General features: G+C 34.0%; 2 protein-coding genes across 3 annotated transcripts; both read right to left on the reverse strand.

Annotated features, from left to right (window-relative positions):
* Positions 1-326: 326 nt before the first annotated feature.
* LOC128156958 (heat shock 70 kDa protein 12B-like) lies at positions 327-5,095 on the reverse strand. 2 transcript variants are annotated; one of them, XM_052819298.1, is made up of 5 exons: positions 5,046-5,095; positions 3,753-4,162; positions 2,791-3,012; positions 2,480-2,630; positions 327-2,388 (listed from the first exon to the last, which is right to left on the reverse strand). In XM_052819298.1, exons 2-5 carry the CDS (start codon positions 4,086-4,088, stop codon positions 1,253-1,255), a joined length of 1,845 nt encoding a protein of 614 aa, XP_052675258.1. In that variant the 5' UTR covers positions 4,089-4,162; positions 5,046-5,095; the 3' UTR covers positions 327-1,252. The 2 variants fall into 2 exon arrangements, with proteins under 2 accessions (XP_052675258.1, XP_052675257.1); XM_052819297.1 differs by having other exon boundaries at positions 4,974-5,071.
* A 1,985-nt stretch (positions 5,096-7,080) lies between these two features.
* Positions 7,081-23,676, reverse strand: LOC128193067 (heat shock 70 kDa protein 12A-like). Its single transcript, XM_052866291.1, has 4 exons — positions 23,285-23,676; positions 22,961-23,188; positions 14,084-14,237; positions 7,081-9,651 (listed from the first exon to the last, which is right to left on the reverse strand). The coding sequence occupies exons 1-4, from the start codon at positions 23,663-23,665 to the stop codon at positions 8,549-8,551; spliced, it is 1,866 nt and encodes a 621-aa protein (XP_052722251.1). The 5' UTR covers positions 23,666-23,676; the 3' UTR covers positions 7,081-8,548.
* Positions 23,677-25,961: the final 2,285 nt, after the last annotated feature.

A 25,961-nucleotide genomic window follows, 5' to 3' on the forward strand; every position in this document is an offset into this window, starting at 1 on the left:
TCGTGGCGTGATCAAATCTATCATAAAGCCCTTCGGGCTTTATTGGATTTGATCACGCTCCGACCAACATTATCACCTCATAATACTCAAAGAATGATTCCTTATTCCTTATAAAATAAAATTAAAAAAAAAGTTGTGTTTTTAAAAAAAGTAGTGGTGCATCGGTGACTCGAACTATCAAATATAGCATTGAATGATTTATTTTTGACGTCGTCGTATCAATGACTGCCGTCAGTTAAGCAGCTAAATTGAATAACGCGCGTTAGGATAATTTGTCTGCTCCACTGACGGCATTTATAAATCAGTATATAACGCAGTTCACGGAGGAGTAAACTAGTTACAGTATGAACATCCGTTTTCTAAAACGGGTTTAAACTGGTTATCACATTAAACTGTTCAAACAAGCTTGAAAATATATTCCATGCAAAATAACTCTTCAAATTTTGCTTTTAACAATAGAATCAACTTTATTGTTTTGTAATGCAAAGTGTTTTACCAACATGTATGAAATATATTTTATACCGATGAAATAGAAATCAATGTTTGAGAACTAGTTATGTTAATTTCATGTAAATACATACGCAGTTATCAGGTTGTTGCATTTAGAGGTAATTAAAGATCACCGAATTTAAAGGAAAAACACACTGAAAAGAATATAAATGAGTCGGAGTTCTCCATGGATCCAATACGCCAAACAAGTAATTGTGTGATTGGTGGCAACACTAACACAAGAATACTAATTAAAATTGTAAAACAGAAATCCGGGTAATTTTTTATCGAACATTGCTGAGGATCGGAGATCGTTAGTGTGACTTCGTTAAAGTTTCTGTGAAAATAAGCGCCAACAAAATTTGATTCTTACATGTATTGAAATATTCGACAATTAAAAAAACGGTTTCGACTATTCAAAATTCCTATGGTATTTATTAAATAAGTAGACATCTGAACACAACTCGTTGATTTTTATTTGATTTGAAATTGCATCATCTCGTCATCCAGGAACTCATTTTTTATCAGCTTTTGTGAATCAAAACTATTTCAAAGCATTTGGAGTGATTTTCGGGGGATTGACAATCTTATCTATAGGCTAAGCATTTATCTTATATTTCTTGCTGTAAATCAAACAATACCATAATAATAAGAATACATGTTAATCATCTTTGGACACCCAAGGTACTTGGACGTGATCGCCTGTGGATATCCGACGATGCGTGTTCGTTTCTCATTTTTTGTTGAACACAGTCAAGGAAAACTATTTATCTAAATAAACATCCTTTTCGTCAAGGGCATTTGGGGATTCTTCTAAAAAGTTGAAATTAACTTCGACTTCTTCGTTTGTGTCTTCTATTTTACCTACGACTTTTATTTCAGTGCCGCCGAATATGAACTTAACCCGGACAGACTTTCTGGATCCGTAACTCAGTTTAGATAGATCAACTTCAAGAGTTCCTAAATATTTACACCCGTAATCGTCAATAAATTTAGGATTATCTTCGGTTGACGTGTATATATTGAATATGATGCTCTTTTGACCGGGGTGCAAGGGGACGTAGGGCCGGCCCTCTTGGGTCTCCTCCTTCTCTAACACGTCTCCTTTCTGGACATGTTTACTAAAAATATTTTCGCAGTAATTTTTATTATTCATGAGTTTTGGTTTAGTCCGAGGGTGGAGCTCTTTCACTTTTTCAAATTCCTCACATGTACATACACCGTACGTTAATCTCGCGACTCTCACTGAAATTTCATTAGGTTCGTGTCCAAAGAGGACCGCCCCTTTCAGTACTGCTAGTCCTGCTTCTTTGGGTACAACTACATCCATATCTGGAAAGGACGATCTTATCTTTCCTTCCAAGAACTGAGATTCTGAGAATCCCCCCACCATAAGAATAGTTTTTGTTCCTTTAACTTTCGAAGACTCTAGAAGTTTTGTTATATGCTTAACAATATCATCGCAAACCTCTGAAAACATGTCTGACAAACGTTTTGAAGATATTCGAAGTTTGTCCAAATTCCAAGTTAAGCCTTCGCCGCAAGAGGCTTCACTTGTCACAACTTGAATATCCTTGTGATGAATTTGTTTACAGTAATTCTTCAACGTCACTGGCATTTTTATTGTAATATTTCGAGACGGAGTTTTCTGTTCCCCTTGTTCACATTCTGATTCCAAAAACCGCTTTTGCAGTTCGAACTCGCGGTAAATCTCCATCACGTCTAAGGCATGCTCTCTTTTGTATGTCTCGAATTCTTTTGGACCAAGAATTTCTGATAAGACTTTGTAAAAGGCTTTGTCTACATAGGTACCTCCCCATGGTCCACCGGAGGCGAGCTCAAGCTCTCTTATTCTTCCATCTTTTTGAATTTCATGTATTGTTATGTCAACAGTTCCCCCTAAAATTACAAAAACGTTATAATGATTATAAAATATCAGAGTATTATACATTGCAAAATCATATCAATGAAAACGAAAACGACCACGAACCTCCAGCATCTAAGACCAAATAACGACTTCCTTCCTGAAATACACTGAAGCTTTTTTGGTCATCGCCCTGCTCTAGCGATAAGTGTTTACAGTATATAGATGCTGCCTCTGGCTCCAATGCCATTGTTAAGTTTTCACTAGGAATATTTGCCTATAGAAATATAGAAATAGACAAGTATAAAGATAGTATAATAATGACTATTGCTATTAGGTACGCTATGATGTGTATCAAAATGTTGAGATGTGATTTATTTTGACTCGGTAATCTAAAGATAGAATTTGTGCAGAAGTTAGAATTTACATGTACAAACCCTTTTTGCGGCTTCTCTCATAAATTGTTTAGCAGGGTCATCCCATATGGCAGGGATAGTAAGCACCCAGTGAATTTTATGCTGATGTATAATTTCCATTCCACGGTTGTTTAAATGGTCCAGCAGGTGCTTTTGCAAGTAGCCAATGGCATGTGCGAACACATCTATTGCAGGAAGTCGCTTATTGTTGATATCACGAATTGTAGTTTTCAGTGTTAGTTTCTGTGCAGAAATAAATGGCATTTTAAGGGCATTTTTCAGCATTTCAACAATAAGAATAAACATATGCACTGTACAATAAAAGTAAAATACTTTAACATTATGTTTGCTTGTCGACGAATCACAGCAAAAATTTGAGGGATAAAATAAAAGCAATGGATAGTTAAATTCAGCGTTACAAAATCCATTAATCATATTTCAATACATAATAACGTATGTTTTAATTATTGTCACCTAACTATATCTGATCTATATTACACTCTCGTTTAATTTTACAAACTAGTAACAAAAATCGCAAAAAATGGACATGGTAACAGGTCTGGTCGTTACAAGAAATATGCAAAATTTGAAGAGTCCATATCTTATAAATATTAAGTTTCTATGTAGTTTCTAGAATTTGATTTCTTACGCTATTTATACGATACCCCCCCCCCCCCCCAAGAAAAAAAACCCCACAACACACACAAAACATCTGATCTGCTACGTTTTTTATCAATATCTGTTTACTTTTTTTTATTAACATCTGTTTACTAATGTTTAAGTTATGTCATTATTTACAATAAAACACAGTTACAGCAAAAATGCTTGCAACGAATGAATGCTTACAGCGAAATTAATTTTAATTCCCCTTTATTAAAGACAAAATACATGTACTTCTATCATACTAGTCAAAATTGTTTGTTCTCGGCACTTCACTGTAAGAGTGTTTTATTGTAAATAATACACAAAAAAGCTATACTCACGGATTCTCTGATTTCGTTGAAAAGTTCCATTTTAAACCGTCTGAAATAGTAGAAGTCCTCGTGTTCGTTTTTCTCCGCCAGAAGGGTATACTCGGATTCTGCGTCGTATCCAAAGGCCACCAATGCTTTGTCAGAATCCAGCAACACGGACGTGGGGGTCTTAGGGGAAATCATGGTGGCGGACTTCCACGTTGCTGAAGAGATGTTAAGTTTGTCCTTTTTGTAGTCATCTGTCATTGAGTAGGCATAGCCCGAGTATGTGGTGCCGAAGTCAATAGCAGCCACCACTTCAAACTCGGGATCTACGTCCATGTCGGTGTTTTCCCAGTCCGACATTGCGTGTTGTTTATCAAATCATGCTGGTCAAATTCAACGTAATTACGATGGCCACTGTGTTTTAAATTGCAAGTCTATAATTAGAAATAGTACATATATACATTGTATGACTACTATCTATAAATGAATTCTATTATATATTTGTTCATCGATCATTATTGTCCTCTCTGTACTCTCTGTTGACTATTGCATTGATTGTTTATTGATCGACCAAAACTAAGACTTGGTTGAGGGCACGGACTGACCTCAAGCCTCAGGATCATGAAGCAATTTCAGGTCAAAATTTCAGTCAGAAAACATTAAGACAGTGTATTTTTTTTTTACTTTTAAAGTCTAAAAATGCTTCATGATCCTACCATGGTAACCTTCATATACATGTATAGCTAGCCTATGGAAAATTGACAGTTCCTAATGCGTTACGTTGTAATGGAAATTAATGTACTTTTACTCTTTTTTTATTGATAACTATTTAAATGAGTTAAAGATAGAATGTAAATATAAACAATAAAAGGCTTTCTCGGGTGCTTCATAAGGGCTATGAGGGTAAAATAGCTATAACGTAAGCATTGCACCAAAGATAGCCTAATTATATTGTTTTGTATGATGCCCTGAATTGATTATTTGGTACGAGTCATAGATCGGAGGGTAGGGTGAAATTAGACAGAATCACCAGTGTGTCGGGTTCATTCCTGATTGACCCATGAACGTACACTTAATAATGATTTCTTGACTCTTGTTATTATATTAAAAGTGAGAGTACCGGAAACTCCGACCAGTTCAAACCGAAAGTAGAATTTTCATAACACAATATACAGTGGGAATATAATATAAACTTGACAATATCAAACAATACCAATAACAATAGCTATAATAAATATCACTTACAATAATTTAGAGCTTTCAATCGCTACACGGCCTTATTATGAAGGCAAAGCTACGTGCATATAGAATACCTACATGTTGAACAAGAGTTATCTTCTCATGTGGGGTGCGCGACAGGTTAAAATATCATAACGTTCAACCAGACGCTCGGTTGTCTCCGTACATCTCCGACGAGCAGCTCGTCGGAAATATACGGAGACAGCCGAGCGTCTGGTTGAACGAGACTAAACTATAACGATTGTGTTAAAAAGATAACAGATAACAGTCGAAATATTGTTGACTGGATAATTAACAAAATTTTATAAAGCAAGAAAGAATATAGGCATTAAGTAATTGTCGTTCGAGGATTTTCCAAGCAGCAGATAAACGAAAAATATTTTCTAAGTACATGTATTATGAATTGTCATTTTCCATTGGAAACGCTTTCTGACTTGAAAATGTTTACAGTTTATCTTAAAATGAAGAAAGATCCAGCTTCTGCCAATGCAGTATCAATATAAAGCTTTTTTTATATGATTGATGAATTCCTAGCTCTCTGATTGGCTCATATCCAATTTATCTAGAAAAAAAAATAGAACGTTATATTTATCTGCACGTGCCATAGGAGGTCCTCTACATTGAACTTAGAATAGATCGTCCAATAAAATATTGCATTTCTCAATTTGTTCGGCTATGGCTTCAAACTAAAATGTTCGAATTGATACAGACATATATCAAATTGGGTGTTATCAAGCAATGTTTTAGTCTGAAGCTACCTCTGCAATTCATTTATATAAACAGTATACTTTTCTAGGGCTTTACTAGATTACTTCATACTTCTGTTGTATAGTGCTGGCCATGTCTACGAAATAGCTACCAAATTGAGACTGTAAAAATAATTCGAAATTAATTTGAAACAAAAGCCTTTTAAGGGACAGCGGTAAACTTATTATTAACGGAATACGTACATGTAGCCCTGGGTGATATTTAATTAAGAGAACGACAATTCCTCGAGAGGTAGAAAAAAAATGTCAAATATTCCCCGCTTTGATTTCATTGTATCACGGATTTTATTGCCGATCAGTAGAATATGCATGGTGCCTAAACTACCTTGCACTATTTTTCCATGTGTTCGACAATGGTTATCGCGTGGATCCAAATTATTCAGGAAAAGCACGAAGATAAATTCTATTACTAAAGAAAAGTATAATTTCGTAGACAATGGTCCTATTCATACAATGTTTTGTTAGCTGCACGACGGTTATCAAAGAAAACCTAGAATTACATGGCCCCTTTCCTGTATTTGTTAAAAATGGAATGACTTAACTACCGGTTTTCATCATAATATTTATTGTAATATTTCAAAAAGATTAATTCAATGAACATTATATCAAAAGTGTTATTCTAAATATACATAAAATGTAAAACAAAATGTCGTCTTCATACAAAAGAATGCGTGCATTGTAAGCCAATGGCAATGGGACAATAAAATGCAATCAAAATCTTTAAAGGTACAATATCCAACTGAAGAATGATTTCATTTGATATTATTCACGATTTGTACTTTGCAAGACATAATTATTCTTTCTTGGTAAATGAATTAAAATTATTATACGAGAAACAACTCAAAACTCAGAAACCATTAGTGGACCGGATCTTGCATGAACAAATATTTACAGTGTGACATTCTAATGCAAACAAATGAAAAACTATTACGTTATTCAATATATCAATGGCACTGAAACCATAACAATATAGTATAGTAAACAACATATTAACGTAGCGGAAATGTAAAAAAAAAAAATAACTGAATAAAGCAAAGTACTTTAAGACATGTTGACACAGTGTTCTTTTATCAGGCTTTAGAGACCGGTCCCTGTATCTATATAATAGAGTACAAAACTACTGAAGAAACACAGTCAAAGAGAATACAGATGGTTGGGTTTTTGTAATACCACCAAAATAACAAATTGTCAATGAAGCACCAAAATTCAAAATTTTGTTGCTTTTTTTTCAGGTAAAATGAAAGAATAATTGAGCAATCATACACACCCAACACTCCCCTATTACTTGACACTGATATATAGTCATAATGAATAGCAAAGTTTGCATTGAATACACAAAATAATTTGATAAGGGTATGTAACACTCCGAATATTGTGTTGAGGTTCTTTATTTCCTTATATACATAGATGTTGACAGATCCTAAAAATTCAAATAAAAATCTATTTATCACACTTGTAATATACAATGTAAATATCGAAATTATACACTCCCAATACTCTTTATTACATTCATTTATCTATAGTATTACCCTTTTCCTTTGTCTAATACATGTAAATACAGGTTTTTTCTATTCTCATTCAAAAACTTTACAAAATTATATATCTCAATATTAAATAGATAATTAAAACTTGTTTAAGCACACACTATCATTGCAATAAGCAAAGAAATTAACAAATACACATACCTAAGCAAGGACACACTGTGAATGTTAAATTTCTTGACTTCTCTCTTTGCCTTTCTCTTGGACAATGAAAATGAGCTAAGCAAGAATTACCTAGAATGCTATTCTTTCTATGACATCACAAAATAATTAACCAAAAACCTAAATGTACTTTCGATAATAAAGATATGCTATAAATATAAATCTGACTTAGCCTAGTGGTACAAGTCACAAGCCCACACACCAAAGGCACCCGGTTCAATCCCCAAAAACACAGACACTTTTCTTTTTATATAAACATTCAATAAATATCAAAATAAAATAATTATTCAAATTCCACCCTCTTACAGGTATAACTCGCAAAAAATGCACATCTATTCCTTTGTTTTTAACAACTTAAAGCATTCTAATTTCAAAAGGGCCAAATCTCCAGATAGATAACAGAATCTAAATTTCCTGTTAATATGCACTTCTACATGTTGTGTCCTAAATGCCTACAAAGTTCCACTAAATTCCATGCAGCAGTTAAAGAGAAGTTGTGCTTACGAACTATTTATAACTATATTCAACATAGGGCCAAAAGGGCCGAAATTTCCAGAAAAATAATAGAATCGGAATATCCTAATATCGTAATATGCACATCTACACATTTAGTCCTAAATGCCTATGGAGTAGCATGAAATTCCGAGCAGCAGTTTAAGAGGAGTTGTGCTTACTGTAAAAAAAACATGAATGAAGAACTGATTGACTGATGGATTGATTGACTGACTGACTAATCAGTCAAAACATTACCGGTTCATTGTAAAACCCTCGCAACTTTGTTAAACAAAAATATAGTGAATCTAAATTATATAAATTGTACACCTTCCCAGTAAACTATAATAAAATGCATCCACTATTATAGCAAAAACCATTACAATCATGATCATACATCAGATTAGTGTTACAGCCTTTCTGAGTGATGGTCCAAGTGAGCTGATTTTTTGATGTGAAGAGAATTTTAACTGTGTGTTAAATGGGAAACTGATAAATTTCTTTCTATTCTCTTTCCCTTCAATTTTATGTAGTAAGTGTAAATACAAATGATTTTGTTGACATAGACAGAAACATGGTTAATGGTCGATTACTAAATAAAAGGGGAATAGCTTTCTCATCAACTTTCACCCATTTCAACTGCCATGCCAAAACATTCTTCTTCCGCATTCTCAGACCACTCAAACGTGCGCTCATTGACATTCCCCGTTTTCTCATCAACACCTTGGACTTTGATCTCTGTTCCTCCGAAGATAAATCGGACATGAACCTTACGTTCAGTGCCATCTGTTGTGTCTGGAATATCTACAGTAAAATGTCCCAATTTTTTGCAGCCGTCTTCATCTACATACTTTGGGTCTTCTTTTGTGGAGGTATACACACTGAATTGAACTGATTTCTGTTCAGGGTATATTGGAAAGTAGGTTTTTTCCTCTTGAGCCTCATCTATAACCAAGTCATCACCCTTTGTGACATGTTTGCTGAAAACATCTTTCTCATACTTTACTTCCTTGATCATTCTTATACGACTTTTGTCTGGAACGTCTCTGTCATCTTGAATTTTTGACAGTGTATTTACACCATAGGTGACTTTGGCAACCCTAGAAGCAATTACCTGGGGATCATGTCCAAACAAAACTGCACCTTTCAATACAGCCAAACCAGCTTGGTTTGGAACAACAATGTGCTTATTCGGAAAATTTTTCACCATTGTTTCATGCAGAAAGATAGATTCAGAAAAACCTCCAACCATCAAGATAATTTCTATATTGTGCTTTTGTATTAAATCTTTCACATGCTTTACAATGGATTCACAGACAACTGAAAACCATTCTTTTATTAATGATTCCTTAAACTCCAATTTATCTCTTTTACATGTTAAAACACCTACATATTTTGACTTTGAAATCAATTCCTCAAAACTACATTTCTTTGATGACTTGCATCTCTGTTTTAATTGAGGAGGAATTTTAAAGGAAACTTCAGTGCTTGTAGTGGTAACATCACGTTTTTTTATTTCTAAATTCTGGTGTAACTCAATGTAATCAGAAAGACATTTTATCTTGTAATTTTCAAGCTCTTTTTTCCCTATAATTTCCTCGAGGATTTCAAAGAATTTATCATCCACATATGTCCCTCCCCAGGCTCCACCACTGGCTTTGTGCAACTCTTTAACGCGTTCACCTTCCAGAACCTTATGAATTGCAATGTCCACTGTTCCACCTAAAAAAAGGAAACGTAACCTGATCATTTGACCTTTCTGTTTCTTGAGTGTTTTACATGTCAAAACATAAAACAAACAAGAGGACTACGGCCACATCACTCACCTGAGCAATAATAGCCATAACCTTTATAGAATAAAATACAAATGAAAGAAAAAGTGAGCAAGTTCATATACCCCACGTTCTTCCAATATGAATTATAATGAATTGCTGGGTACACATTAATTTTAAAACAAAAATAATTCAATAAAGAGGCAAAACTCTCAAAAATTCATCACATCAAAATTCCAGCAAATATGCACATTTTAATATTTTTTTTTTATAATTTCAAAAGTGCTAAAATTCCCAGAAAAATGATGGAACTGGAATTTTCTGGTAATATGCACATCTAAACATTGTTTCCTAATACTCTACAAAGTTTCATGAAATTCTGGTGAGACAAGATGTTTTCATTCCACATTAATGAAAATTTAAAAAAATTCTGTCTCTCATGAAATAACTTCCGTATCCAACACAAAACTTTGAACTGTTTTAAAACAAGAAATCATATTGACGCAAGCGTTAAATGGGCCGCAAAATTATAATTGTTGCATGAATCATCATTGGTTGTTTACATAAAAAAAACACACCGCAAAGAAAATAACGTATTGGTTGTACTAATTTTAGTGGTAGATTTTAATTTTAATTACTTTATTTTCAGCAACTCGTTTTGAATTTTAACATTTTACTATTATTATTAAGAATAGAGTTTGATAATTTTTTTTCCTAAATGGAATTATAAATCTTACAGTTTATGAAGATAATCACTGTTATTTCAAAAGAATTAAAAACAAACCAGATTAGCTCAAATGTTCAGGTCCATACAAATTTTCAGTCCTTTCAAATGTTTGCGTAAAATATGATATGGATGTCATTTCATGAGAATTTTCTACCAAAGAGAATATGGCAATATAAATTCACACACAAAGTCATTTTATTTGACGCATCACATAGAAATTCAAATACATCATTTATATATAAAAGTTCATGTCATTCAGGTCACATACCACTATTTTTACCCTGTGCTCATTGACCACGCAAGTAGTTCCATTCTAAAAATGTATGTATTATTTCAAAAATTCCTAGGGGTACTAAATGGTCGAATTTGGTTCCTTTAATGGCATGGATGGAAAGAAGAAGGTTTGAAAAAAAATACAGACAGAAAATTTTTTAGAAAAATTATCTTTACAGGCGCAATAGAAAGGGTGTAAAGAGGCCAATGTTTACACAAATTCCAAAGTGAAAGTGAATTTTTCATGGTAGGGGTTATTTTAGGGGCCATATCTCAGTCCCCTCTCGATTGATTTTCCTGTAGTTTGGATATGCTGTTGGACTAGTGTCATTCTATAGGTATGCTGTATTTGAACTCATTTGAGCCGGTGGAATTTTTTATATGATTTATTTTTGTATAAAGGAATAAGAGGTGAAAATAATTGTGGTCTGTGTCCTATCAGGTCAAAGGTCAAAATCCACGTTTATCAACTTAAGTCTAATTTTTCGTTATTTTTCAAACAATTAGGATGAATAATGACATTTTGTGGGGTTCTTTTTCAATTTTGGCAGATAATATGAAAAAATAACGGTAAAAATTGTGTGAAATGGATTTGAACGGGGTGTGAACAGCATGGTGTCATCAATGAGTCAAACAGGGGACGTAAGTACTTGCAAAATGTCTAAAAACACTTTCTAATGTTAACTTTACTTATCACCCAAATCAAAAAAGAATTGGTCGATTTGTCATTAAGTTATAAAGCCTTAAATATACCCCCCCTCTCTCTCTCTCTCTCTCTCTCTCTCTCATATTAATCATATTACATGTAAAAGTATATATATATTTCCTTTAATATTATTTTGATTAAATCATAAGGAGGAAAGTAGGGCTTATGTTACTTTATGATTCCTTTCAATGATGACATGTTTCACTGCCTAGCAGATTGCATGACAGGACATACAAGCTGGTAAAAATGGTAAAGGGGCACCTGCTACCCCCCCCCCCCCCCCCCCAGTTAACACCATTTTGACAGAGAAATAATGAAGAAAACAACAAATGGTAAGTTGATTTTATACATTTATTCATATTTTTCTTACAATTTAACAATTGAAATCTGATGGTGAGTAGGCATCACAACATTTTCCTCAGTACTTTAGAATACTAGTATGTAAACCTTCATGTATAGATATTTATATGAGACATATACATTTTACTGGTTAGAAATAGTCATTTTAGCATCTAAATTATCAATGCCTTGCAAACTTTTATTTCAATTACTGCTTTAAAGTCTTATTATGTCAGTTTTTTCCCCTCTTTGTGTCCTAGAAATGTAACTACCAACAAATGTAGCATGTGTATGAGTTTGGTTGCTGGCATTGAACAGTGATTGCCCAAGATATATGAGGTCTGCTAGAAGCTTTACTACTTGTATTACTGTAGTTATATCTTTTTGGCACTCTCATCATTAATTTGAGTCTTGGTCATCATAGTTCATGGTAACATACCAGACATTTTCACCTCTAAATGCACAATGTATGTAGAAACCCATGACTTTGAATGGTGAATCCTCGCTACAAAAGGTATGAACTCCTCAAGATTAATCACACCAGATAATGCTGAAAGAAGGTGATGGACTTGTAATTTCTAAAATAGTTTCTCGTTAATGTTTGTAAGAAATCCCTACTTTGGATTTTAATGTGTAGAGTTATCTCCCTTTGTTTTAAGAGTACAGTTTTCATGAACCAAGGCTCTTTATGAATTAGGGTACATTTAAGTAATTTATTCAGTGTATATGTAATGAATGGACAAATAGAATTCATTCTAAATTCTTCTAAATTGTTAGTTTTGTTTCAAAAGGCATTTTATGCCTATCCATATCAGCCCTGTGTACTCTGAGTTAATCTACTTTGGTCAGCAAGTGCCATTTCCTGAAAATGTGTGAATGGTTCTATGTGATTATCTGCTTAATGTAAACGGATTAGCCACTGTATATTTATCAAAATACCTGATTTCTATAGCAAACTTAATGCAGAATTTTTTAAATATTTTTTCAAGCTCATAGCATGTGATTAAATGTTTCATTTTTGGCATTTTCTGAAAAATTTAGCCTTATTTGGGGTATTTTTTTCAAAAATTTCCAAAAAATAGTTCAAGGTGTAAAAGAATTAAATCATCATTAGCATCATCATGTAGACATGTTAGGTTAATGAATGTAATAGATTAATGAAACTTTTGACAAGTAATTAATGTTAAATGTAGCTCTTGAAATTTGAATATTGTGTGTAACGTGCTAGATTTTGCTTGTTATTTCAGCCTTCCTGGACCAGATTTCAAAGGCCTATAACTCTGATGCAGAATACACAATTCCCGCCAAATTTCACAGGGAGGTGTATTATGGGTATAAGTGTCTACCTACCAAGTTTCATCAAAATCAAAGAAGAATTGTGTAATAATTAGGTCACATACCACTATTTTTACCCTGTGCTCATTGACCACGCAAGTAGTTCCATTCTAAAAATGTATGTATTATTTCAAAAATTCCTAGGGGTACTAAATGGTCGAATTTGGTTCCTTTAATGGCATGGATGGAAAGAAGAAGGTTTGAAAAAAAATACAGACAGAAAATTTTTTAGAAAAATTATCTTTACAGGCGCAATAGAAAGGGTGTAAAGAGGCCAATGTTTACACAAATTCCAAAGTGAAAGTGAATTTTTCATGGTAGGGGTTATTTTAGGGGCCATATCTCAGTCCCCTCTCGATTGATTTTCCTGTAGTTTGGATATGCTGTTGGACTAGTGTCATTCTATAGGTATGCTGTATTTGAACTCATTTGAGCCAGTGGAATTTTTTATATGATTTATTTTTGTATAAAGGAATAAGAGGGGAAAATAATTGTGGTCTGTGTCCTTCAGGTCGTACTATTTCAGGTCTTTAATATGTCCCGTATACCGATCCCGATACAATGAAAAACTCCGAAATTTTCCGAATATATTATAGTCTCGATAAAAATGCGTCTAACACGACAGTCTTTGACCAACTTTTCATTTACGAGGAAAACAAAAAATATGTAATATTTTTTAAAGGCATAAAACATATTTCTACATGCAAATTTACTTTTAAATGAGCATTATATAAATTCATTTAAAAAAAAGCTATCCCGCAGAAACGCAGTTACAATATTTAAATGTGTATCAAATAACGGACCGCCTCATTGCGGTCCGTAATAAATAAATAATCAATGTCTTTTTTGTACTAAATATTTACATTAAATGATAAAATATAAATTAAATTTCAAAATTGGTGGTTTTCTGGGAAATCATATTTTGTTGTATTTATAAGACACCTACAGTCTTCCAAAGCATGTGACTAGGGTTTTTTTTATATAATTTGTAATATGCATTACCTCCTGCATCCAAAATGAGGTACTGATTGCCTGGCTTGAAGATTTCAAATTCCTCACTTGTGTCATTAAGCCTTACTAAAGGTATTCGTTTGCAGTACATGGATGCTGCCTCTGGTTCAAATGCTATGGTCAGACACTCTTTTCTAATACCTGCCTACAATGAATAGCAAAATACCATAAGCTTTAGTGAGACTAAGTCAAGATCAGCGATACCATTTCTGTTAGACACAACATGGTCTGCTTTTTATGACAAAACTGCCCTGCTGGGGGATAAATATGTGGTCAAAGGGTCTACATTTAAGAGAATGTTTATATTAAAGAGTTAAAATTCTTGAGAATGTATTTAAAATTGCCAATTTACCAATATATGATTTGTGATGTTTCATTGTTTACTAACACCAAGACATAAGTGAGAAATACCAAACAGCAGTTTCTACCTGTAGGTGTATTAATTTCTTTGACAAGAGATATTAACTGTATTCATTAAATCGAAAAATTTATCTGTAAATGAAAAAAATTATCAACTCTATATGGTTTCAAGCTCTTGTTACACCAAAAACTTGCAAACTTGAACTTAAAGTTTTGCAATGTAGTTGCAATAAGTAAGCAATTGTGTAGTCCTTTTAAGTTTCCAACATGTACAGCATTGTATGTAATGATATATCATTTTTTATTACATGTTCTGTTCATCATTGCGTGGTGCCATCATATTATTTTACAAGTGTTTGACCTTCAAAGTTATTTCATTCCAATGTTTAAAAGGGCATGGTCACTATTATTTTTTCCTAATTTTACTTTACCAATTTAACATAAGATGTATACCAGTAAAAGCCTCTCTTTTTTTTCCATCTGCAAGTGAATCATAACCATAATTCAACAGTTTTTAGTGTTGTCACTTCTTGTTTTGTTTCAATAACTGTATTTTTTATTCAGCAACCTTTATGTAAACAAAAACATGGCACAAGCCTTGTTTATACTTTAACAAAACAAGAGGCCCAATGGGCCATATTGCTCATTTGAGGGACGATAGGTATGATGAAATCTGCATAATGGAGTCATGATACAAACTATCTGGACAATGTAGTATAATACATGTAGATCCTGCATAAATAAAAATATTTTCACCCTGGATATCTTAATGTTTACAACAAGTTACTGTCCTTTAAACAAGAGGCCAATTGGCCTTAACGGTCACCTGAGTAGCATATATCCAATACACAAACTTGTCATGGAGTCTCATATATGCATCTAATTAATTAGGTTTCATACTGGAGTAGAAAAATTATAAATTTGTAATAACAACCACATTTAATTCAAAAAGAAATTTGAAACCTATAATTTTGGTGAAAAACTAAAAGATCTGGCCCCGGGGCCATAAAACTTAGCTAGCTCAGATCTGAGACCGAAATTTGAGACGGTCTCAAATTTCGGTCTAAGTCTCACACTTGGTGTGCCATAAAAAATTCTTGTCTCGGTCTCAGTCTCGCTTTCTTAGTTTGGTCTCACTTTTGAGCTCAGAAAGTTAGACAAGTAAATAGATGTCAAACTTCTTAGTTTTTGCTCACTTTCAATATGGCTTCCGTGGGTGCGAGATTGAATTTATACAACATCATTCAGCGAAGAAGAAAGACGCCCCGTCCAAGAGTTTTTAAGGACAGAAGCAATCCACTGGAAGAACTCCCCGCAGATGAAGTTTTTAGGAAGTACCGTTTTAGGCCAGACACCATTCTATTTATAGTTGGTATGTTCTTCGAAGACTTGGTTCATCCAACATTAAGAAATTCCCCTCTGCCTCCTTTGCTACAAGTTCTGGCTGCCCTGAGGTTTGTGGCGACAGGATCATTTTATAACTTAGTTGGAGAGTCCCTGGGTGTAGCCAAATCTACTACTGGCAGAGCCGCACGCTATGTCTGTCATCTTTTGGCAGGGAAAGCAGGGAATTACATAAAGTTTCCGAGGGATGTTTCGTCCTACAAGAGCAGATTTTTCGAAATAGCAGGTAAACTTTCATTACTTATCTTCTCGTTTGTTCTCTTCGGACGCCCTGACTTCGTGGTCATAGGAGCGGATCGTCCAGCCTCCGTAATGTTTACATACATTTTACCCCAAACTTATCCCTCATATGAAAGACAGTCATGCAAAATTTTCCGCTTCGATTTCTGTCAAAGTTGGTATTTCGGTAGAAAAATACTGAATTCAGTTTTCCTTTCAGGTGTGTGGGAGTAAAGAAGATAATTTTTTAATGTTATATGCATTAACATCTATACATCCATTTTGGCCCTGCCCTAGAGTCAAAACTCATATCCCAGGGGACATGAAAATTAAAATTTCAGTAGAGGACTTCCTGGTAAACATAATTATTAGTCGGTTTTTTTTATACAGATGTGTGAGAATAGATAAGAAGATTTTTAAACTTTATATGCATTAACACTTTATTGCCATATTGCCCCCCCCTTTCATGTCCTGAACCCCTGACCCAGGGGCCATGAATTTCATAATTTAGGAAAAGGAGATTGTGGATATCATAACCATGTATTCAGTTTTTTGCCCACATGTGTGGGAGTAGAGAAGAAGATTTTTTAAGATTTAAATCATTTTTACTATATGGCCATATTGGCCCCACCCTAGAGCATGAACACCTAACAAAGGGGTCATGAATTTCACAATTTTAGTAGAGAGCCTCATGGACATCATAATCATGCATTTAGGTTTTAACAAATATATATGATAGTAGAGAAGAAGATTTTCTAAGATTTAATACATTTTTACTATTTGGCCATATCGGCCCCACCCTAGAGCCTGAACCCCTGACCGAGGGGTCATGAATTTCACAATTTAGGATGAGGGCTTCATGGACATCATTATCATGCTTTTAGGTTTTAACAAATATATATGATAGTAGAGAAGAAGATTTTCTAAGATTTAATACATTTTTACTATTTGGCCATATTGGCTCCAACCTAGAGCCTGAACCCCCGACCCAGGGGTCATGAATTTCATAATTTAAGATGAGGGCTTCATGGACATCATTATCATGCATTTAGGTTTTAACAAATATATACATGTATGATAGTAAAGAAGAAGATTTTCTAAGATTTAATACATTTTTACTATTTGGCCATATCGGCCCAACCCTAGAGCCTGAATCCCTGACCCAGGGGTCATGAATTTCACAATTTAGGAAGAGGGCTTCATGGACATCATAATCATGCATTTAGTTTTCAACAAATATATATGGTAGTAGAGAAGAAGATTTTCTAAGATTTAATACATGTTTACTATATGGCCATATTGGCCCCACCCTAGAGCCAGAACCCCTGACCCAAGGGCCATAAATTTCACAATTTTGGTAGAGGGCCTCATGGACATCATAACCATGCATTCAGTTTTTTCCTTACATGTGTGGAAGTAGAGAAGAAGATTTTTGAAAATTTTGCTTTTTTTGCATATTTATAGGGGTGGTAGAGCCATAAATTTCACAATTTAGATTCTTCTTACCATAGAGATGCTTCACACCAAAAATGGTAACGATTGGTCTGGTAGTTTTCAAGAAGAAGTTAAAAATGTAAAATTGTTAACGTACGACGCACAACAACGACCAATTGCAATAGGTCACCTGAGTGACTCAGTGACTCAAGTGACCTAAAAAGGACTGCAATACATGGACCATTTGCATGTGTTTCCAACGAAAACGTGAAAGCCTTAAAATTATCACAGATTCCACTGACTCTAACCCCCTGCTTTTAACCACTAAATTTGTACGTATTATATGTATTATGTATATGTATAATTGACTTTAAATCTCAGAATTTAAAGGGTTCATACTTCTAAAATAGTTATGATCTATATTAATGAAGATTGCATGTATAGTATCAGGCATTTGGCGAATTGTTCTGTTTGCGCACATATTACGCTTCGCACTACTTTGATAACTATGCAGTGACAGCTTTGTGTAAATCATTTTCATATTTAATTTTGATGCATTTTTCTTGAGATTTCAACTTTTATACAGTGACATAATTTTTCAATCATCTATTATATACAGTCACATAATTATTCAATCATACTTAAATGCTTAAATAATTTTAATCGGGAAGTACTCTAGCCTCGCCTTCTATAAAAGTAAAGTTAAGCTACATGTGTATTCGGAAAACAACAAAACATTGTAAATTATGCAATTTGATGCATGTCGTAGTTTCGGCATAACATTACCTTATTTCATAATACTGACAGTTTATATCACATGCCGATCATTTCTTTAAGAGGAATACTTTGTTTCTGTAATGTTTACCAACAAAATGTAAAATTTCGACCCACCCTACCCCCGTTGTCAATCATGATTTTAAATATTTTTAATCCACACTACCTGAGGATGCTTTTACATAAATTTCAGCCTTCCCGGCTGATTAGTTTCTGGCAAGAATTTCAAAGATTTTCTCAGTATATTCCAATGTAAAAGTCAACCCCTCATTGTGCCCCCCCCCCATTCCTTGGGGGACATGGTTTTCACAACTTTGAATCTACACTATCTGAGTATGCTTCCACACAAGTTTCAGTTTTCCTGGCCAAATTGTTCTTGAGAAAAAGATTTTTGAAAATTTCTCAAAAAATTTCAATAATTCCTAATAAACTACTTTTGAAAAAGGGCGTGACCCTTTTAAAATTTTCACAACTTTGACTCCCCTTTACCTAAGGGTGCTCTGTGCAAGGTTTGGCTGAAATTGGCCCAGTAGTTCTGGAGAAGATGTCTAAAATGTAAATCTAAAATGTTATCAGAATAGCTCACTTGAGCTTTCAGCTCAGGTGAGCCAAAAATTGTTGGAGTTAAAATTTGAAATGTAAAATTTGAAGAAAAAAAAACAACCACAAAGACATGGCCATGCATCTTAAACATCCATCAAAATTATTTCATTTTTTTAAGAATATATTTTTAACTTTTTATTTTTCTTTAGTTAATTGTTTATGTTTTTTACAGTACTTTAGATCCCTAATTAAACGTGAGGAATTAATATCCACGTAAAATCGCGAGAAACACCCTTTGCGGATTTTAAAATCTCACCATTATTTTTGGAGAGTTGAGAACAATAAGAAATAAGGAAAAATTAAGTTCCACATTCGCAATTTTACATTCTTGCAATGTGATACAAAACAGTGAGATCGCGGAATTAAGTACTCGCGTTATTTAAGGAATTTACAGTATACCCGGTAATCAACCTTATCTGTAGACACCTTTCATTAACTGGATCTTGATCTTGCATGAGCTAACAGAAACAGAGTCTGACATTATACATTTATTATACTTTTATGTAAACTACTGAAATCTGATTGGTTTAGTCCCGCAGTTGATAATCCATTCTATTACCCTCAGCATTAGCAACACACTTGGCAACGGGTAACACAACAAATTGTTACATGCGCATAAATTCGGTTCGCCGTAGAATTCACGTCATTATTAAATGAAAGCAGTAAAATTTTCTCTAATATTAAGACATTCAGTATAATATAATAAATAGTGCCTGTTTGAGAGGGTAACAATGGTTTTCTCGGGGTGTCAATTTCAACAGTTACCCTCCCAAACAGGCACTATCTCTCTAACATTACATGGTTTTGAGGGTGACATACCAGATTGTTATACCCTTATAAATATTCGTCCTTTTAATTTTAACTAATAACAAGAGGCCCAGGGGCCACATCGCTCACCTGAGCAACAATTGCCTTAATTCTGATCAAATTAGCATTACAGTATCAAAATATCTTGACAACTGAGTACAGTAGATCTTGCTAAAAAAAAATTGATAATCTGCCAATTTTTATCCACCTCTTAATTTTGGGTAAATACCAAGCCCCTTTTGCTGTTGTACCTGTAAGAAGATTTTTCTCTATTCCTATAAACCCCCCCCCCCCCTCCCCATTTCATGGCCCCACTATTCTCTAGGGAATCATGGTTTCATCAAACTTAAATCTACCTTTAATTTTATAACCTGTGCTTTCACACTAAGTACTGAGTTTTGGACCGAAAACTTTCCCAGAATATTTCTAAAGATTGTAAAACTTGATCCCCCAATTGTGGCCTCACCCTACACACAGGGACCATGATTTGAACAAACTTGAATCAACACTTCCTGAGGATGCTTCCATTTTAATTTGAGCTTTTCTGGCCTAATAGTTTTTGAGAAGAAAATTTTTAAAGATTTTCTCTATATATTCCAATGTAAAACTTGATCCCCCAATTGTGGCCCCACACTACCCCCGGGGACCATGATTTGAACAAACTTGAATCTACACTACCTGATGATGCTTCCACTCAAAGTTGAGCTTTCCTGGCTTAATAGTTTTTGAAAGAAATTTTTTAAAGATTTTCTCTATATATTCCTATGTAAAACTTGATCCCCCAATTGTGGCCCCACCCTACCCCCGGGGACCATGATTTGAACAAAGTTGAATCTACACTTCCTGAGGATGCTTCCATTTTAATTTGAGCTTTTCTGGCTTAATAGTTTTTAAAAGAAATTTTTTAAAAGATTTTCTCTATATATTCCTATGTAAAACTTTATCCCCCAATTGTGGCCCCACCCTACCTCCGGGGACCATGATTTGAACAAACTTGAATCTACACTACATGAGGATGCTTCCACTCAAATTTGAGCTTTTCTGGCCTGATAGTTTTTGAGAAGAAGATTTTTAAAGATTTTCTCTATATATTCCTATGTAAAACTTGATCCCCCAATTGTGGCCCCATCCTACCCCCGGGGACCATGATTTGAACAAACTTGAATCTATACTATCTGAGGATGCTCACATTTTAATTTGAGTCTTTCTGGCCTGATAGTTTTTGAGAAGAAGATTTTTAAAGATTTTCTCTATATATTCCTATGTAAAACTTTATCCCCCAATTGTGGCCCCACCCTACCTCCGGGGACCATGATTTGAACAAACTTGAATCTACACTACCTGATTATGCCTCCAGACAAGTTTAAGCTTTACCGGCCTAATAGTTTTTGAGAAGAAGATTTTTGAAAAATACCAACAAATTTTCAATAATTCTCAATTATCTCCCCTTTAAAAAGGGTGTGGCCCTTCATTTGGACAAAAATTGAATCCCCTTCACCTAGTGGTGCTTTGTGCCAAATTTGGTTGAAATCTGCCCAGTGGTTCTTGAGAAGAAGATGAAAATGTGAAAAGTTTACAACGACGACGACGACGACAACAACAACGACGACAGACAACGGACAAATTGTGATCAGAAAAGCTCACTTGAGCCTTTGGCTCAGGTGAGCTAAAAAGTCAAATAATATGAATGTTATTGTAACCGATCTGACAATTCGATGTTGATTGGTCTACCTGACAACATCGTCCCAGCCAATTAGTTTTCGACAGAACTTGGCAGCTAGAACTGAAATAGCTGAAGTTTAGTGCAGAAAGAGTTGTAGATTGATATGATACAAAAGGTGGCGTCACAAGCTTATATTTACATTCACTTTCTTTCTTCCTATTAAATTGCATTGATAGATTTGAGAGATATTTACGCATAACACAGAAGACCCAATCACCAAATCTGGTGCGTATGAATACAATCAGTCTTCCTTCAGAACATGACAGACTCTCCTCCCGACTTCAAACCGGATCACGACCTGATATTATACTTGGGCTGATTAATATTTCATGGATGTAAATATTTTTTAAAGATTTAAATGAATTCAATTGATTAATTTCTTAGTATACCAAAATTAAAGTCAGCAAATCACAGAATGAAAAAAAAATCGTGTTATTGGAATTTAAAATGCTGTGCACTATTTTTGTCAGCATAATTCGGCTGTTCCAATGGCTCTTCCGTAAATTGCGCATTACTCGTTGAATAAGGCCAAGATTTTTTAAAATAAATCATATTTGCAGAAAGAGAACACATGATAAAAAACGTAAATATAAGCATTGAATCATTATTTTTTGAAAGATGTGGTCTCATAACTGCAACGGTGTGTGCAAACAAATATTCATAACGCGCTAGCGTTATTCAATTTGTATGCACACACCATTGCAGTCATGAGACCACATCTTTCAAAAAATAATGATTCAATGCTTAATTAAGGGCATATAATTTAAGTGAAGGGTATAACAAAACAGTTATTGACTGGGATTCGGGCAACATATGAATTCTTAGACCTGAAGGTGAAAATTTTGCTTTGCCTGAGACCTTTAGGTCCAACAATTCATTTGTTGCCCTCATACCCAGTCAATAACTGTATTATAGATATATTTGCCCCCACGTGACAGGAAAGCCCTGGAGCTTTATGCTGCCTGATGCCAAAGGTAGAGGGCGACATAACACTCCAGGGCTTTCCTCTCACTGAGGAACAAATACTCTGGTATTATCACTCTAGAAGACATGTAAAAAAAATATAACATTTTTAAAAATCAAAATCAGTTTAAGAACATATTTACCTCATTAACAAGTGTATTCTAATTATTAATGCATCTTCATATCTTATTTCAAATCAATGTTTTGTAAAATGTCCATTGGGGCTTTCAATATTAAACTAGATAATTTTTCAAATAAATTAAGTACAGGTAAGTTCCTCTGAATACCAGACACTGTCCTGACATTTTTCAAGGAATTGTTTTGCTAAGCTAAATTTCAAACTCAACGAAATTAATATGCAGAATTATTGCATGTGAGGGTGATACAACAGTTTCGGGAGGGAAATATAAGTAAACTAATATTTCCTGTGATATACAACTGTTTCCAATAGGGCAATATAACTATTTCCAGTGTGATTCAGCAATTTTAAATTTCAGGGCATAGTAATAAAATTATCTCACTTGTGACATAACAAGAAAACTTATTCAAAAATGTTATATACAATGTTTATGTATAAATACCTTTTCTGCAGCTTTTCTCATGAACTGTTTTGCATCGTCATCCCAAATAGCTGGAACTGTCAAAACCCAACGAATACTTTCCGCTTCCTCTGCATTCTCATCATTTTCTTCTTTAAGCTCTTTAAAAAGGCAGTCCTTCATGTAATTTATAGCTGCAGAAAATACATCAATGGCAGGCATCTCATCTCCTTTGATGTCACGTATCATTGACTTAATAGTGAGACCCTTCTGATAAAAGTAGATGCACAAACAATAGAACATATTGGGTTATTAGATTTTTTGGAATTTTTCTTAAATTTGTTTCCTTATTACATCACTTATTACCTTTTTTCTCCTATCTTCGCTTTCAGTAAAAAGATTCATTTTGAATCTTTGGAAATAATAATAGTCCTGGTGTTTGTCGTCATCTGTTAATTCTGTGAATTGCTTTTCAGCCTCATATCCAAATGCCACTAGTTTCTTATCTTTATTGAACAAAGCACATGTTGGAGTTTTGTGTGATTTTAAACTTTGACTCCATTTGTGTGCCTTAATATTGAGAGGATCATTAACAAAATCAACTCGTGATGAATATGCATAACCTGAGTATGCGGTTCCAAAGTCAATGGCTGCTACTAGAAGATTTGGGGAACATCTCGGTTTTTCTGTTGTTTTTGTATCAAATTTTTGATCATCTGTTTGACTTTGTGGATACTTTTCAGCCATATTCCTTCTTGTATCTAGATAAAGAAATAATTACAAAATTTAGATTTAAAATAATAGGCTATCATAAAATATATTGTATTTAAAATGTATTTTAACCCCCATCCAATTTACACATGTTAGGATGATGACACAGAAAGGACCAATTATCAGTACATTTCAGCACAACAGTTTAGCCCAGGCAATCTTTTTTATGAATTTCCCTAAATACTGAAAAGGGGTAAACTTTTACACAAGTACAAAGCTGTCATGCAAAGTACAATCTATGTCAGATACACCTAAGTGGTATACACACAAGATATTTCTTAAGTGAACTGTGAACATGCTTTTTAAAGGGGCATGGTCACGATTTTGGTCAAATTCTATTTTTCTGTTTTTATGCCTTTCTAAAGCATTGTAAATTATAAAATCAAAAAAAATAATTTTTTGACCAAAATTGTTACCATGCCCCTTTAAAGATGGTAGCTCCAGAAAAGTTTCAAAAAATTGTTTTGACTGACCCTTATCCAATTCAATCTTAATAGGCGGAGTTAAGACATTACCGCTTGTGACTTACACAGGAGAGAGGAGAGAGAAAGAGAGTTTTAACATGAGGTATATTGTAAAATTATAGGTGATTGTATCATGCAGAGGAACAAATTATTTATCATTAGTATATAATTAACTGGTATATAAATAAAGGTCTATCATATTTTATATTCAAATAACTAAGAGGCCACAACAAAAGATTCTTGATCCCTTACGCAAGATCAGATACATACAAACATTCCTTCTTCCCAGCGACCATCAGGCTGTGGAACAGTTTACCAACATGTGTAATTGAGTGCAGTTCCATCAACACCTTCAGGAACGAGCTGCACAATGTCCTATTTCAGTAACCACCATCTGGATGATTTTATGTGTATATAGTGCCACCATGGTTTTTAAAATGCACCTGTATATAGATGGTTCGCTCACACCGCGCATTAGCGCAACAGTTCGAAATTACACCAGATGGTGGTCTGAACTATACCGGAAGAAGAAGAAGAAGAACTAAGTGTTTTGCAGTAAGAATGTTGAAATTTCTTTGCCTGATGACACCAATGTCATAGGGATAACATAAAATAAAAACATCTTAACATATTGATAAAATGAGCTCTACTTTCCCTGAAAATATGGGCATTGAACATTTTTAAATCAAAACAAAAGGTGATTAATACATTTACATATTGTGTTTCAGAAAAGACAACACAGGTGCTAACTTTGTGAAGGAAATTAAGCAATGGCACTCCTGAGCTATAATTTTGAAACCAGAAGGGAATAAACACAACAGCTAGCCTGAAGAATTAAATGGTACTAATTTACGAAAATTCAGGGAAACTGGAAACGAAACATAAGTGGAAGCTTAGACCGTCTTCGGTTCCGACATTTACACGTTTTCCAGAATCAAAATATGAGGGTGTGCGAAGAGAAGTGGATGTAGGCTATGCCTGTCCACATCTCAAAAGAGAATATATAATTTCAACTAGTGTATTTTCAACATTTTTTTAAGCTCTAAATTTACAGAACTTTTTAAAGTTAAATTTAAAAGTTTTGGAGGTGAGAAATGAATAATATTGCATCATGAAGTCCTTTAATTGCATATATAAAATTGAATTATCTTGGAATCCTCCCCCCCCCCCTCCCCACACACTTTTTGGGGGAGCATGTAATAAATTGAACAGTTGAATATAGTTGAAATGAAAAGTCTGAAAATTAACAGTGAAAATGAGTTATAGAAGGTATACACCCACACACACAAACACCACACAGATGGGGATTTTAATGATTTGTAAACTTGCCTTTTTTTTCTCTTTGTACTTACCTTTTTTATTTTTTTATTTATTTAATTTTTTTTCGCTTGTCAATAATAAGTCTACTCCCGTCCCCTTCAAAAAACGATGCTATTTGCCTAAAGGTACAAGCACTGAACTGAACAGGTTTCCCCCTTTTTAAACATTGCAAAAAAAGTAACAAATAGGCCTATTTGGTACGAGTCATAGATAGGAGGGTAGGGTGAAATTAAACAGAATCACTATACCAGTGTATCGGGTTCATTCATGATTGACCCATGAACGTACACTTAATAATGATTTCTTGACTCTTTTATTATAAAATAAATAAGAGTAACGGAAACTCCAACCAGTGTAAACCGAAAGTAGAATTTTCATAACACTATATACAGTGGGAATATAAAATAAACTTGACAATATCAAACAATGCCAATAACAATAGCTTTAATAAATATTACTTACAATAATTTAGAGCTTTCAATCGCTAC

This window comes from Crassostrea angulata, chromosome 7, assembly GCF_025612915.1.
Source record: "Crassostrea angulata isolate pt1a10 chromosome 7, ASM2561291v2, whole genome shotgun sequence".
Classification (NCBI taxonomy): domain Eukaryota; kingdom Metazoa; phylum Mollusca; class Bivalvia; order Ostreida; family Ostreidae; genus Magallana; species Magallana angulata.